Source organism: Tursiops truncatus, chromosome 1 (genome assembly GCF_011762595.2).
Source record: "Tursiops truncatus isolate mTurTru1 chromosome 1, mTurTru1.mat.Y, whole genome shotgun sequence".
In the NCBI taxonomy this organism is placed as follows: domain Eukaryota; kingdom Metazoa; phylum Chordata; class Mammalia; order Artiodactyla; family Delphinidae; genus Tursiops; species Tursiops truncatus.
The window spans coordinates 86,717,570-86,732,653 of NC_047034.1; the positions used below are offsets into that span (position 1 = coordinate 86,717,570).

At 43.0% G+C, this 15,084-nt stretch overlaps 1 protein-coding gene and 1 pseudogene across 2 annotated transcripts in view; one reads left to right on the forward strand and one right to left on the reverse strand.

Annotated features, from left to right (window-relative positions):
• Nucleotides 1-1,717: 1,717 nt before the first annotated feature.
• On the forward strand, nt 1,718-2,254 carry LOC101337754 (polyadenylate-binding protein 2 pseudogene; annotated as a pseudogene).
• Nucleotides 2,255-5,849: 3,595 nt separating this feature from the next.
• CD53 (CD53 molecule) overlaps nt 5,850-15,084 on the reverse strand; it is a 29,820-nt gene continuing 20,585 nt past the window's right edge. For both annotated transcript variants that reach the window (XM_004325587.4, XM_019920130.3), the window contains exons 6-8: nt 8,679-8,759; nt 7,566-7,649; nt 5,850-6,705 (exon numbers count right to left, since the gene is read on the reverse strand). In XM_004325587.4, the coding sequence (XP_004325635.1) occupies nt 6,634-6,705; nt 7,566-7,649; nt 8,679-8,759 (237 nt within the window). In that variant the 3' untranslated portion in view covers nt 5,850-6,633. The remainder of the gene's footprint in view (nt 6,706-7,565; nt 7,650-8,678; nt 8,760-15,084) is intronic.

The window sequence follows — 15,084 nt, forward strand, 5'->3', positions numbered from 1 at the left end:
TTTTTGTAATTCCTTTTCTTCTCTTGTGTGTCCCACTTAGAGAAGATCCTTTAGCATTTGTTGTATAGCTAGTTTTGTGGTGCTGAATTCTCTTAGCTTTTGCTTGTCTATAAAGCTTTTTATTTCTCTGTCAAATCTGAATGAGATCCTTGCTGGGTAGAGTAATCTTGGTTGTAGGTTCTTCCCTTTCATCACTTTAAATATATCCTGCCACTCTATTCTGGACTGAAGAATTTCTGCTGAAAAATCAGTTGATAACCTTATGGGGTTTCCCTTGTCTGTTATTTATTGCTTTTCCCTTGCTGCTTTTAATATTTCTTTGAATTTAATTTTTGTTAGTTTGATTAATAGGTGTCTCAACATATTTCTCCCTGGATTTATCCTGTGTGGGATTCTCTGCCCTTCCTGGACTTGGGTGGCTATTTCCTTTCCTATGTTAAGGAAGTTTTCGGCTATAATCTCTTCAAGTATTTTCTCAGGTCTTTTCTCTCTTTCTTCTTCTTCTGGGACCCCTATAATTCAAATATTGGTGCATTTAATGTTGTTGCAGAAGTCTCTGTGACTGTCCTCATTTCTTTTCATTCTTTTTTCTGCTCCTAGACAGTTATTTCCACCATTCTGTCTTCCAGCTCACTCATTCATTCTTCTCCCTCAATTATTCTGCTATTCATTCCCTCTAGTGTATTTTTCATTTCAATTATTGTGTTGTTCATCACTGATTGTTTGTTCTTTAGTTCTTCTAGGTCCTTGTTAAACATTTCTTGTATTTTCTAGACCCATGCCTCCATTCTATATCTGAGATTTTGGATCATGTTTACTATCATTACTCTGAATTTTTTTTTAGGTACATTGCCTATTTCCTCTTCATTTATTTGGTCTTGCAGGCTTTTGCCTTGCTCCTCTATCTGTAACATATTTCTCTGTCATCTCATTTTTGTTGATGGGTGGGGTTATGTTCCTGTCTTGCTGCTTGTTTGGCTTGTGGCATCCAACACTGGAGTTTGCAGGCAGTTGGGTGGAGTTGGGTCTTGGTGCCAAGGTGAGGATCTCTGTGAGAGCTCACAGAGATTAATGTTCCCTGGTGTCTGAAGTTCTCTGTTAGTTCAGTGTTGCCACCACAGGCGCTCAGGCTCAACTTCCAGCCTGGAAACTAAGATCCCACAAGCCATGAGGTGCAGCAAAAAGAAACAAAAAAAGACAACAAGCAAAAAAGAGCAGAACAATAACAAAGAATGAAAAATAAAATAAGAAAAATAAAAAATATATTAGGAAAAATAAAAATAAAAATGAAACAACAAAACACAACAGCCAAAAAAATTTTTTTAACTCTAGGGTGATGGTGGTGGTGGTGGCGGTGGCAGCAGCAGTGGAGGCTGCGGGCGGTTGGGGCTCCGGGCTGGGGCGGTGGCACCATCTTGTGCCCAGGGCTGGTGGGGAGGCCAGGGAGGGGGTCCCGGGGGGCACAGGGTACTATGGGAAAGGCTTGAAGTCTGAGGAACTGGAGCCTGAGGATCTGCTGCTGGAGCCTGAGCCAGAGCCTGAGCCCGAAGAGGAGCCATCCTGGCCCCGTGCCCCCCTGGGAGCTCCAGGCCCTGGGCCCAGGTAGGGAGCCCCCAGCAGCCAGGAGGAGGAGAAGCTGGGACTGGTCAAGGGTGACATGAGGGATGGCGCCATTGAGGACTCAGAGCTGGAAGTGATCAAAGCTTGAGTCAGGGAGATGGAGGAAGAAACTGAGAAGCTAAAGGAGCTACAGAACAAGGTAGAGAAGCAGATGAATATGAGTCTACCTGCAGGCAACGCTGGCTCAGTGATCATGTCCACTGAGGAGAAGATGGAGGCCGATTCCCGTTCCATCTATGTTGGCAATGTGGACTATGGTGCAACAGCAGAAGAGCTGGAAGCACACTTTCATGGCTGTGGTTCAGTCAACTGTGTTACTATACTATGTGACAAATTTAGTGGCCATCCCAAAGGGTTTGCATATATAGAGTTCTCAGACAAAGAGTCAGTGAGGACTTCCTTGGCCTTAGATGAGTCCCTATTTAGAGGAAGACAAATCAAGGTGATCCCAAAACAAACCAACAGACCAGGCATCAGCACAACAGACTGGGGTTTCCCGCGAGCCTGATACCGTGCCCGGACCACCAACTACAACAGTTCCCACTCTCTATTCTACAGTGGTTTTAACAACAGGCCCTGGGGTCATGTCTACAGGGGCCGGGCTAGAGCGACATCATAGTATTCCCCTTACTAAAAAAAGTGTGTATTAGGAGGAGAGAGACGAAAAAAAGAGAAAAGAAGGAAAAAAAATGAATTAAGAAAAAAAAGAAAAGCAGAAGATGACCTTGATAGAAAAAAAATATTAAAAAAAAAGGATGGGGCTTCCCTGGTGGCGCAGTGGTTGAGAGCCTGCCTGCTGATGCAGGGGACGCAGGTTCGTGCCCCGGTCCAGGAGGATCCCACATGCTGTGGAGCGGCTGGACCCGTGAGCCATGGCCGCTGAGCCTGCACTTCCGGAGCCTGTGCTCCACAATGGGAGAGGCCACAACAGTGGGAGGCCCGCGTACCGCAAAAAAAAAAAAAAAAGATATACTGTGGAAGGGGGTAACTCTAACTGCTGAGAAGCGACCTGCTTTCGGGAGTAAGGGAAGGCCCAGGGAGTGGGGCAGGGGGCTGCTCATTCACTCTGGGGATTCGCCATGGACATGTCTCAACCGCGCAAGCTGCTCCCCCTGTTTCCCTGTCCCCCTTTGCCCCCTTGCGGGCTGCTCAAGGGTAGGTGGGCATGGGTGGTAGGAGGTTTTTTTTTTACCCAGGGCTCTGGAAGGACACCAAACTGTTCTGCTTGTTACCTTCCCTCCATCGTCTCCCTAGCTTTCACAGTCCCCTCCTGCCTGTTCCTGTCCTGCCAGGTCTACCACCCACCCCACCCCTCTTTTCTGGCTCCCTGCCCCTCCAGATTGCCTGGTGATCTATTTTGTTTCCTTTTGTGTTTCTTTTTCTGTTTTGAGTGTCTGTCTTTCTTTGCAGGATTCTGTAGCCAGAGGATCTCCTATCTGCTCCCAGTGGCTCCAGTGTAATTTCCCCTTTCCCCTGGGGAAATGCACTACCTTGTTTTGGGCTGTTTTGGGGTTTTTTTTTGTTTTGTTTTCCTTTGCCTTTTTTCCCCTTTTGTTTGGAGGGAATGGGAGGAAGTGGGGACATGGAAGTGGGAGGTGGATTTTGTTTATTTTTTTAGCTCATTTCCAGGGGGTGGGAGTTTTTTTTAATATGTGTCATGAATAAAGTTGGTTTTGAAAAAAAAGCTTTTTTTAATTAAAAAATTAAAATTCCTTGGTGCTTCTGCTATCAGTTTCATTGCCCCCACAGTGAGCTACATCCAACCCCTGTCTCCCCAGGAGGGCCTCCAACACCTTTAGGTAGTTATCTGTACCCTCTGTGTCAGCCCCACCTCTGCGTGTGTTTCTTTCACCAGTGTCTGCTCCTGAAGTTGACCCAGAGCACATGTGCTCATGTAAGCCAGCTTGGGGGCAGGTTTCCATGGGTGTGTCCACAGGGGCCATCATGGCTTGAGGAGGCTTTGGAAAATGGTGATGCTCGACCTGCCTGGACCCTCACAGCCCTAGGAGGGGCTTTGTCAGGGGCGGCACATGGGCCACCAGGACCTGCGCAGCCTTTGTAGGCTTTGTGGGGGACAGTCCTCAGGTCCACCAGGACCCGAGCGGCCCCCAGAAGCCCTGGGGGGTGTTGTACTTGGGTCCATTGGGACCTGAGAAGCCAGAGGAGGCCTCAGCAGGGGCAGGGCTCAGGCATGGGACCTATATGGCCTGAAGAGACCTCCATGAGGTTAGGGCTCAGGCCCAGCACACTAGCAGGCTTGCTGGGGCCTCAGTGGTGGGGGAAAACCCTGGTTTGAGGGGTGGTTGAGCCTGCTTAGGTGTGTGCCCCTGCCACTGCCCAAGGAGGCCAGGCTGGTGGGCAGAGAAGGGTGTTGCAATGGTGGCCTTGCCCTCAACAATTGCGTCCCACTTTCTTGGTGGCCTGGGCCTCCTCCACCAACCTTCCTGGCTGTGGAACACTTCCCCCTGCCACCCCAGGTCACCTCCCCACCTCCCCTCCCTGGGTCCACCCTCCAAACCCCACTGTCCAGCACGCAGCCCTTCTCCCCACCAGGGGACACACAACCCAGGCTGGGGTGTGTAGGGGCCTGGCACAGACCACACACACAGGCCCCACTCCGTCCCTACCCCCACAGACCTTTGCAGGGCACCCCTCTGACCTCCCGCCCCTTGAAGGTCCCCCCTGTCCCTGCTGATCCCCCTGCCACTAGTGTGTCCCCCTGAGTGCTGAAACCTCTCTTCTCCCCCAGCCCCTCCCCTTAGGGGTGCCAGCCCTGTCCCGTCTCCATCACTCTTCCCTCCCTCCTTCCCTCTCTCCTTCCCTCCCATGTCCCACCCAGCTGCACAGGGACCCCTCCTGTTCCCCAGGTGTCTAAGGTTCCCCATCAATGCCTAGAAGGTGCTCGGCGAGAACTGTTCTGATGTACCCCTGCTGTACCTGTGAGGAGATGCAAACTCCACTTTCTCCTACTCTGCCATCTTGACCCAGGGTTCGAAAGTCTCCTGATTATATTTATGTTTTAGAAATATTATTTTGGCTACTGTATGGAGAATAGCTTAGATGGGGTCAATAGTGGGTACTAGGAGAACAGATAGTAGACAACTGAAGGAATATAGGTAAGAAATGAAATGGGGAGAGTGGATGAATTAGGTATTTTGTAGCTGAATCCTTAGACCTTTATGACTGACTGGATGTTGGGAGTGAAGGGCAGGCTAGAGTTAGGACAAAGCCCAGGTTTCTGGCTATGGCAACCAGAAGGTGGTCTTATCACTCACTGATATGGGGGAACAAAGAAGAGAAACAGGCTTGGAAGATATAATAAGTTTTATTTTGTGCATGTTGAATGTGAGACATGTTTGATACTTGTGATAATCATGAGAATGTCTCCTCTGCTCCTTTGCCTCAGGAAAGTGCAAAAGATATACATTTCCCTATAAACTACTATGAATTTGACCAATTTTCCTAAAAGAAAGTTGGAGATCCTACACAAATCTTTGAGAATAGAAACCAATTCTGTCACCCCTTTCTCTAACTTCTCTACATTTGACTCTGTATTACATGTGGTCTGATCTTTTGCTTTCAAAGTATGGTTATCATATAGACAATTAAATTTAGCTTCTCCTGACCCAACAAACATGGTGTAGTTGACCACCTCTAAGATAGCCCCCAGTGATCTCCACCCCATAGTATCTACACACTTGTGTAATTTCCTCCCCTTGAGTGTGAACTTTTCAACTTACTTCTAAGGAAAAGTATACAGCAGGACTGATGTGATGGCACTTCTGAGTTAGGTTATAAAAGGAGTGTATGGCTTGTTTTGGGTGCTGTATTTCATGCTGTCTCTTGAATACCTTGCTATGGGGAGAATCAGCTTCCATGTCATAAGGCAGTGCTATGGAAAGGTGCATGTGGCAAAGAATTGATGCCTATCAGGAGCCATATGAGAACTTGGAAGTGTATCCTCTTCTAGTTGAGACTTGAGATGACTGCAGCTGACATCTTGATTGTAGTCATGTGAGTGATCACGAGCCATAATCACCCAATAAAGCTGCTCCCAGATTCATGATCAACAAAAACTGTCAGATAATAAATGTTCATTGTTCTCAGCGACAAGTTTTGGAGTAATTCATTATGCAGCAATAGATAACTAATATCCCTAACTTGCTGGCAGGGCAATTAGGCTGAGTCATGGAAATTATATTTGAGACAAAGGAATGAGAATGTAGTGATTGACAGAGCATAAGCTATTTTATTTATTGAAGAATTAAAACAGTACATTAACAAAACCTTATCTGAAAGAGAAATAACACCAGAACTCTTTTGAATGTAATTATTACCTAAACCACCAGAAATACCTATCCTGCTGAATTCCTTTATAGTTATGTAAATCAAAGGCTAAGAGATTGGCTGAAATCAGGGTGTGAGTCATTGGATAGTTTATTTTGGAAAGACTTAGATGAATCAATAAGACCCTTTAATAAAGAAATTGAAATGAAACCTAACCTTTGGAGAAAGGGTACTCTGTCATTCCTGTAGCCAAGGCCCCCAGTCAAAAGGAAACAGGATTGTGACAATGATCCAATGAACCTGGCCCCAGAGCTCCCTTAAGCTTATCTCTTGGTTGACTTTGGAGAGTGGACTGGGCATGATTTAGAGGCCAGAGACTTGTTTGACAATGGGAAGATGCAAAAACCCAAGCTGCAGACCCATCCTTTGATCTTGAGCCATTAGTACCACAGGTTCTCTTGGACTTTCATGTCTGACAAATGTTCAGTTATTAATGAGTGACAAGGCTGCTGCCATGAATGATAAAGGATTGTCTTGCTATCTGAGATGGGAAGTGCCTGACCAACACCCTTTTCTCTGGTTGTATGAGACAGGGACTCAACAGGGAAGAGGTGGGAGGGGGACAAAGACACCAGTTCAGGAGTTGGTCATTTAGAGCTTCATGTTACAAGTGGTTTTGGATTTCCAGTGATGAAACAAGTCTTTCCAGCACAAGGCAGCCACAGGTCATAATCCTAGGACCTGGCTGGTTTTGTCAATCTGGCAGTTCAACGTCAGTGCAAAGGACATCCCCAATACCTGAGGAAACAGTTGGGAAAGTGTGAGGTCTTTACAGGCGGAAACATCTCACCCACAGTCCCTGGAATCAGTCTCAGAGAAAAAGAAATTGTCCATCACACTGAGACTACCCTTCCTACTCTCACTTCTAATTCTTTCTCAGGAGTTTTCTCCTTTAGCTTTAGAATGGCAGTGGGGAGACAAGTGGGGGTAATGATGGCAAGACAGTAGAGTATAAAGTGTTGGGACACCTTTTGTCTCCTTAATAAATCACAGAAGTCCTGCTGCTGGTATAATCAAGCTCTGCACAGGTCAATACTTTGTGCAGTGAGTGATCTTTACCCTTGCCTTAGGCCTCCTTGGTTTTCAAGTAGAGAAAAATCATTTCTCTCTGAGCTTCTTGATTAGGTCTTAGCTAATCTGTCATATACTCAAGAAACTTGGGTATAAAAATGGTAGAAATATCACATAATAATAATAATAAAAAAAAACTATCACCCATTCACCCCTGACTTGTCAAACTAAGCAGAGAAGCAATGAGGAAATTGATTACAGTTTTCATCACCAACTCCTGCTTAGCACACAAGGCCAATTTTTCAAGTAGAATGCTTTATTCATCACAGGCTTTTCCAGACCAGCTCTGTGAGGGACCAAAGTAAGGTTCTGCTTGGTGGCTTTTAATTTGACAATGAAACACTCATTTCTCTTAGGGATAAATTGACCAGATAGATCTTACAGCATATTTTCTGTATGCCTTAAACTGGTAATAACATCATTTTCTACTTTACTGGGGGAACTCATATTTTTGTACCTGGTACCATTCTAAAAATTACATGACATCTCATTTAATCCTCAAAGTAATCCTCTGGTTAAGCTCTTACCTGGATTACACATACACAGATAGTGATGATTCCGATATACAGGAAATTGGAGTGAAACCACAGTTTTGCTTTTACATAGCAACCCTAGAAAAAATTACAAGTACAAATGACGCTACTATATTACTCAACTTTATCAGGAGGTTTATTTGGGAAGATAGTTTGTATTTTGCCTTATGCCAAGAGACTTAGGCCAGGCATTATATTTTTATTATTTTTATATGGATGAAGAAATGGGCATAAAATAGAAAACATTAAACTAGAGACTTTTCTGGTATTATTATCATTACAGTGTCATCTAAAGTAGAAGTCTTAGATCTTTACACACTGAGTTAAACTAGATCCTAAGAGGCAGGTCAACAACATATGTCTTTGTGTTTTTTGAATATTCATTAGTGTCTTGGGATTGGCAAATGGGAATATAGGCTATGCAATCCTAGGACTGGTTGCATTTCAGCTTCTGCTTCAAAAGCCAGTAAACATAATAGGCCTGCCAAGCTGCAGGGCAGTTGCTGGTTGGTAGGTGTCCCAGTCCTTCTTCACAGACCCTCCCAAATTCCAGAGATTTCCAAACAACCTCAAGTGAGGACCTTAGGGACTTAGTCTATTTGAAAGTTGATGTGGGCTTCTTCTCTGGGTCTAGTCAGAAGTTCTGTCAACTCTCTCTTCCCCAACTCCTCACTCCTTCACTTATGATGCATTCTGCTAAAGGGTTGGATGCTGCCATCTCCAAGGAAGGAGAGCAGGGAAACAGGTAGAGAGAAGCTTTTCTGCTTCAACCTTACAATTTCACTTTCAACCATAAGAAGACCTAATTCTTGCTCAAGAAAAATCTAGACATAGTCTTCTGCCACTATCACATAAATTTCCCCCTCTAATGTAATAGTTTAGAGTAGCAAGATTCTTCACGGCATCTCTAATCTAGATGAACTTATTTTTTTCTTGTTTGTTTTTCTTATTTGTCTAGTTATATGAGTTGTTTCCCTGGTCTCTCTTTTGTTTAAGGTTTCCTGTTTCTGGCTGGGAGGACTAGGTCCTGTACGACTGGAGTTTCTAAGGTAATTAAAAGTTTAACCACAGTGACCAATAGCAGAAAAGTTTCTGAAAATAAATTACCTTAACTTGTGGGTCTGAGGGGCAAGATGCTGGTGGGCTGCCCATCCAATCACTTGTACCATTTACACCACAACATTGCAGCTGAAAGCCAAACCCCAAACAAGTGTTGGTTAGTAAGATAACGGAAAGAAAACCATGGGCCTTGGAGAAACGGTAGTCCCTTCAGATCTGACTCTCTAGCAGAAAATCCAGAATTGGCCTGACTACTATGGCTCCTTAGAACTAAGTACTTTCAAACCTGTGATACCATTCCCTTCACACAAAACTTCTTGAAGTAGAGAGGGCATATTTAATTTATTCACATTTTACAAATAAAAAATTAGGCACACAGGAGACTTTATAATGGAGGGATCAGGCTGACCACACCTAGACCCACTGTATGGCTGTTAGCATAGCTGATGCTATCTTGGGCCCTTACAGTTTCTCCTGTCCTACCGCTGACCCTACCCAGGGTACAATAAATCACTTCTATGTCATAAAGAGCTTTGTAATTAATAGATATTGTGGCCTCTATGCTCTGTTAGTCCCAAAACAATGGTGATAACATTTGCTGATGTACTCCCAGTGCCCACAAGACTAGTTACCATTCATTCTGACTTAGGAATGAATGTCCTGTTTCCAAGCATCTACCTCCATACCCTAAGTTAACTATAAAATTGTCCCAACGGCTCCTTGGCAGTGTGGAGTGTAGCTGCGAATGCTTCCTGATCGTTGTCCTCCAGATCCTAATACTACCCTGTGAGTAAGTTACCCTATAATAAACTGATCCAGTGATTATATGGAGCTGCCTGCCTTGTTTTTTGGTCTCAAGATGCCTCCTCAGTTCACTGGGCACTTTTTGTTCCCTCCATCCTTGGACAATTGGCAAGCCAGGCAGGAGACTGAAAATAATGCAGGAATGGGTGAAGGGGCCAAACAGGGAAAACTTGTTGTCTGTGGGGGAAATTCCAGGCTGGCCAGCCATTTCCATGTGGGGTGATCTGGCTATATTTATGGAACACTTCAGGCTGGTGCAAGAGTAGAGGGATACCCTGAAAACACCAAAGGGCATACTAGATATATTAACCAAAGAGGTAGCAAAGCAAAAGTGGGGTGAAAAAAAAGTGAGCAAGCTATTGCAACTGTTGCATGGTCTTTGTTATGTACTCTAAATATTAGCACAGAAAAGAAATTACAGTTCACCTGGGAACAAGAGAAGACTAAAGAGGCGCTGGCACTAGAGAGGACCGTCTGGATGGCATGTTCTGCAACTTAGGACGTTATGTCAAAGAAAATACAACAAGAAGAAGAACATATTGAAGTGACAGAATGTAAGATGGTTAATCTTGACTTAGGAATGCACGTCCTGTTTCCAAGTATCTACCCCCATACCCTAGGTTACCTATAAGACCATCCCAATGGCCCCTTGGCAGTGTGGAATACATCTGCAAATGCCTCCAAATCATCTGCCCACTCCCAATCCCACTCTGTAAGTTACCCTATAATAAGCTGATCCATTGATTATATGGAGCTGCATGCCTCACTTTTTGGTCTCAAGATGCCTTCTCAGTTTGTTGGGCAGTTTTTGTTCCCTCTGTCCTCCGACACTCACCAACAAGTCTTAAGATCACAAAAAGTAGGACAATCAGATATTCTGTGCCTGCTTACGTGATGCTGTAGGAAATATGTATGTTAGTCTCACCACAAATGGAAACTTTATCAAGCCTCTAGATTCACAAGTATGGGAGACAGAGACTCCCTGATGCTAAAATCCTTTGAGAAGCAAATAGCCAAATCCAGAAATTGGGGAATTCTATAGCACAAACAACCTAATTTATTTCCACAAGTAAATAGCATGAACACAGAGAGATACTATCATAAATTAAAAGAGATTTAGAAATGTATTATCCAAATATAATATGTGGACCTTGTTTGGATCTTGGTTGGAAGATACCAATTAAAAATAATATTTTTAGATAAATGATTATAGACATTTATTAATGATATTAAAGAATTATTGTAAAATTTTAGGTGTATTAAATAGACCTTATTTTACAAGAAGATTAAACAACAAACTTCTAAATAACACATGATCAGAGAAGAAATCTCAAGAGAAATTTAAAAATATTGGAAAACGTATACAAAAATGAAAACACACGTGAAAACACAACTTATAAAAATATATGGGATGCAGCAAAAGCAGTGCTTAGAGGGAAATTGATACACTGAATAAAAATATTAGAAAAGAAGAAAGATCAAAAAATCAATAATCTCAGTGTATATCTTAGAAAACTAGAAAAAGAAGAGCAAATTAAGTTCAAAGTAAGAAGAAAAATAAATGAGAATTAAAGCAGAAATCAATGAAATTGAAAATAGGAAATCAATAGAGAAAATCATCAAAATTAAAAGGTGGCCTGGAGAGATTGATCAAGATGGTGGAGTATGAGGACGTGAAGCTCACCTCCCCCTATGAACACATCAAAAATACATCTACATGTGGAAAAATTCTCACTGAGGGCTTCCCTGGTGGCGCAGTGGTTGAGAGTTCACCTGCTGATGCAGGGGACATGGGTTCGTGCCCCGGTCCGGGAAGATCCCACATGCCACAGAGCGGCTGGTCCGTGAGCAATGGCCGCTGAGCTTGCGCGTCCGGAGCCTGTGCTCCGCAACGGGAGAGGCCACAACAGTGAGAGGCATGCGTACCGAAAAAAAAAAAAAAAAAAAAACTCACTGAAAACTAACTAAAAACTGGCTGAAGGAATCCTGTACAACCAAGGCTGTAAAAAAATACACATATAATTGGGTAGGAAGGGGAAAAAAGTGATTAGGTCAGGACCTGTGCCCCTGGGAGGGAACTCAGAGTAAAAGGGAGAATGCATGGGTGGGATACCGATGCTGGGGAGTGAGTGGTGAGAACCCCAAATTTGGAGCCCCATTCGTGGGTTCCTATGCTTGGGAGAAAAGGTACCTTGTCTGACTGGAGTACTGGTTGGATCAACAGGAGGGCTGTGGAAGCCTGGACTCCACTCGTGAGGAGTGCATGCATGCTGGCTTGCCTCCAAGGCAGGGTGGAGAGATGTTTGCTTTAACAGCTGCCAGATTTCTTGCAACCACCTGCTCACAGGTCCTAACCCAAGCCAAGCAAATGCTCTGGCCCCATTCATTCCATGTCACAGTGCAGCACTTGATCTGGGGTGGCCATGACCAAGGAGAAGATGGAAACCATGGGACACAGAGGTGACCCAGTATCGGGGCGGAGCCTGGGTGGAGCAGCAGCTGCCATTGTTGGTGTTTACTCAAGCAGTGCATCAGAAACATCCTAGATCTCTGATGGAGACTGTTCCACCACCTTCCCCCCCGCCCACCATACACTGAGAGTTCATGCGGACCCCACCTGCCCTGAGGTGTGGCTCCACAACAGGGCAGGGGAAGCAGAGGCTGGGGGCAGTGATTGGCTGTGAGGGACAAGGGGATTTGCACCCAAGGCTGCTTCTGAGCAGAATGAGGGAAACAATTGCAGGTGTCTGTGAAGCAGCACATCAAAGACAGCTCAGATGCCTGTCTTCAGCTGACATGAGCCAAGAGCCCACAGGGGTCCCATTTGCTTCAGCACTTCCTCTTTCTGGGTCAAGGGCCCCAGTGCAGGCAGAGGGGAAAACACACACTTAAAGGGAACAGAGCCAGTTCAGGTCTGACTCTCAGGGCTTTGGCTCCAGCAACTGGATTAGACCCTGCCACTGATAGGGCAGTGATGATCACTGAGCAGAGGGGAAGTTCCACCTTACATCTGGCTCTAGATCTAGCCCTTCCATCTCTGGCCCCACTCGCCACCAAGGTGATAGCTGTCAGCACACACTAAGGAAAGATGTGACTTACATCCACATCAAATCCAGGTCTCCCACCAAAGGCTTTGGGCATGCATAGTCTATACAGGGACACTCCCACATAACAACACCCCTTCAAGACTGCAATAGGTAACTCTTTCACCTAAATTCATAGAGGCAGAGAAAGTTAAGCAAAATGAAAAGGCAGAGGACCTGCTCTCAATTGAAAGAGCAAAAGAAAACCTCTGAATAAATAAATAATGCAATAGAAATAATTTACAGATAAAGAATTCAAAATACTGGTAATAAAAATGTTAACTGAATTAGGGAAAATAAGAGACGTACACAGTGAAAACTTTAGAGAGGAACACAAAAATATAAAAAAGAAAGAAAGAAAGAGTATACAGAGTGGGAAGGAAGACATAAAACTGTTTTTGTTCACAGGTGATATGATCATCTATGAAGAGAATCTGAAAGAATTGACATAAAAAAATCCTGGGACTAACAAGCAATTATAACAAGGTTGCAGAATATAAAGTTAATATACAAAAGTCAATTGCTTTCCTATATTACAACAATGAATAAGTGGAATTTGAAATTAAAAACACAATACCATTTACACTAGCATCCCCCAAAATGAAATACTTAGGTATTCAATATAAATCTAACAAAATATGTACAAGATCTGTATGAGGAAAAAACTCATAAAACTCTGATGAACAAAATCAAAGAAGAACCAAGTAAATGGGGAGATATGCCATGTTCGTGGATAGGAAGACTCAATGTTAAGGTATCAGTTCTTCCCAACTTGATCTATAGATTCAGTGCTACCCCAATCAAAATCCCAGCCAGTTATTTTATGAATATGAACCAACTGATTCTAAAGTTTATATAGAGAGGCAAAAGACTGAGAATAGTTAATACAATATTGAAGAAAAAGAACAAAGTTGGGGGACTGATGCTACCCAGCTTCAAGGCTTACTATAAAGCTACAGTAATCAAGACAGTACGGTATTGGTGAAAGAATAGACAAATAGATTTAGAGAGCCCAGAAACAGGCCTGCAAAAATATAGTCAAATGATCTTTGACAAAGGAGCAAAGGCAATACAATGGAAAAAAGGTAGTCTGTTTAACAAGTGGTGCTGGAACAACTGGATATTCACATGAAAAAAAAAAAAAAAAAAGAAAGAAAGAAAGAAAATATCTAGACTGAGACCTTACACCCTTCACAAAAGTTAACTCCAAATAGATCATAGACCTAAAAGTAAAACACAAAACTATAAAAATCCTAGAAGATAATACAGGAGAAAACCTACATGACCTTGATTATGAAGATATATTTTTAGAAGAAACACCAAAGTTATGACCCATGAAAGAAATAATTGATAAGCTGGACTCAGTTAAAATTAAAAACTTATATTCTACAAAAGACAATATCAGGAGAATTAGAAGACAAGCCACAGACTGGGAGAAAATATTTGCAAAAGACACATCTGATAAAGAATTTTTGCCTAAATATTTAAAAAAAAAAACCTCTTAAAACTCAACAATAAGAAAACAACCAACCTGATTAAAAAATGAACCAATGACCTTAACAGACACCTCACCACAGAAGATATACAGATGGCAAATAAACATATGAAAATCCGCATTATACGTCATCAAGGAAATGAAAATTAAAACAATGAGCTAGCAGTACACACCTGTGAAGGTGGTCAAAATCTGGAACACTGACACTAAATACTCATGAGATGTGGAGCAACAGGAACACCCATACATTGCTGGTGGGAATGAGAAATGGTACAGATGCTTTGGAAGACCATTTGGAGGCTTTTTACAAATTATACATACTTTCACCAAATGAACCAGCAATCATGTTCCTCAGTATTTATCCAAAGGAGTTGAAAAGTTATGTCCACAGGAAAAAAAACTGCTCATGGATGATTATAGCAGCTTTATTCATAATTTCCAAAACTTGGAAGCAACCAAGATGTCCTTCAATAGGTGAATAAATAAGTAAACTGTGGTATATCCAGAAAATGGAATATTAACATTAAAAGTAAATGAGCTATCAAGCCATGAAAAGACATGGAGGGATCTTAAAAGTATATTAGTAAGTGGAAGAAGCCAGCTTGAAATGATTATATACAGTATGACTTCAACTATATGACATTCTGGAAAAGGCAAAACTATGGAGACAATAAAAAGATCAGTGGTTGCCAAGGATGAGGGTAGGAGGAGGTATAAATAGGCAGAGCACAGAGGATTTTTAGGGCAGGGAAACTACTCTGTATGATATTATAATGATGCACATATGTCATTATAAGTTTGTTCAAATGCATAGAATGTGCAACACCAAGAGTGAACCCTAATGTTAACTATGGACTTTGGTTGATAATTATGTGTCGATGTAGGCTCATCCTTCATCTAAAATAATGTACCATTCTGGTGAGTGATGTTGATAATGGGGGAGGCTATGCATTTGTGGGAGTATATGAGAAATCTCTGTACCTCCCTCTCAGTTCTGTTGTAAACCTAAGACTGCTCTAAAAATATAAAGTGTTTGGGGCTTCCCTGGTGGATCGGTGGTTGAGAGTCCGCC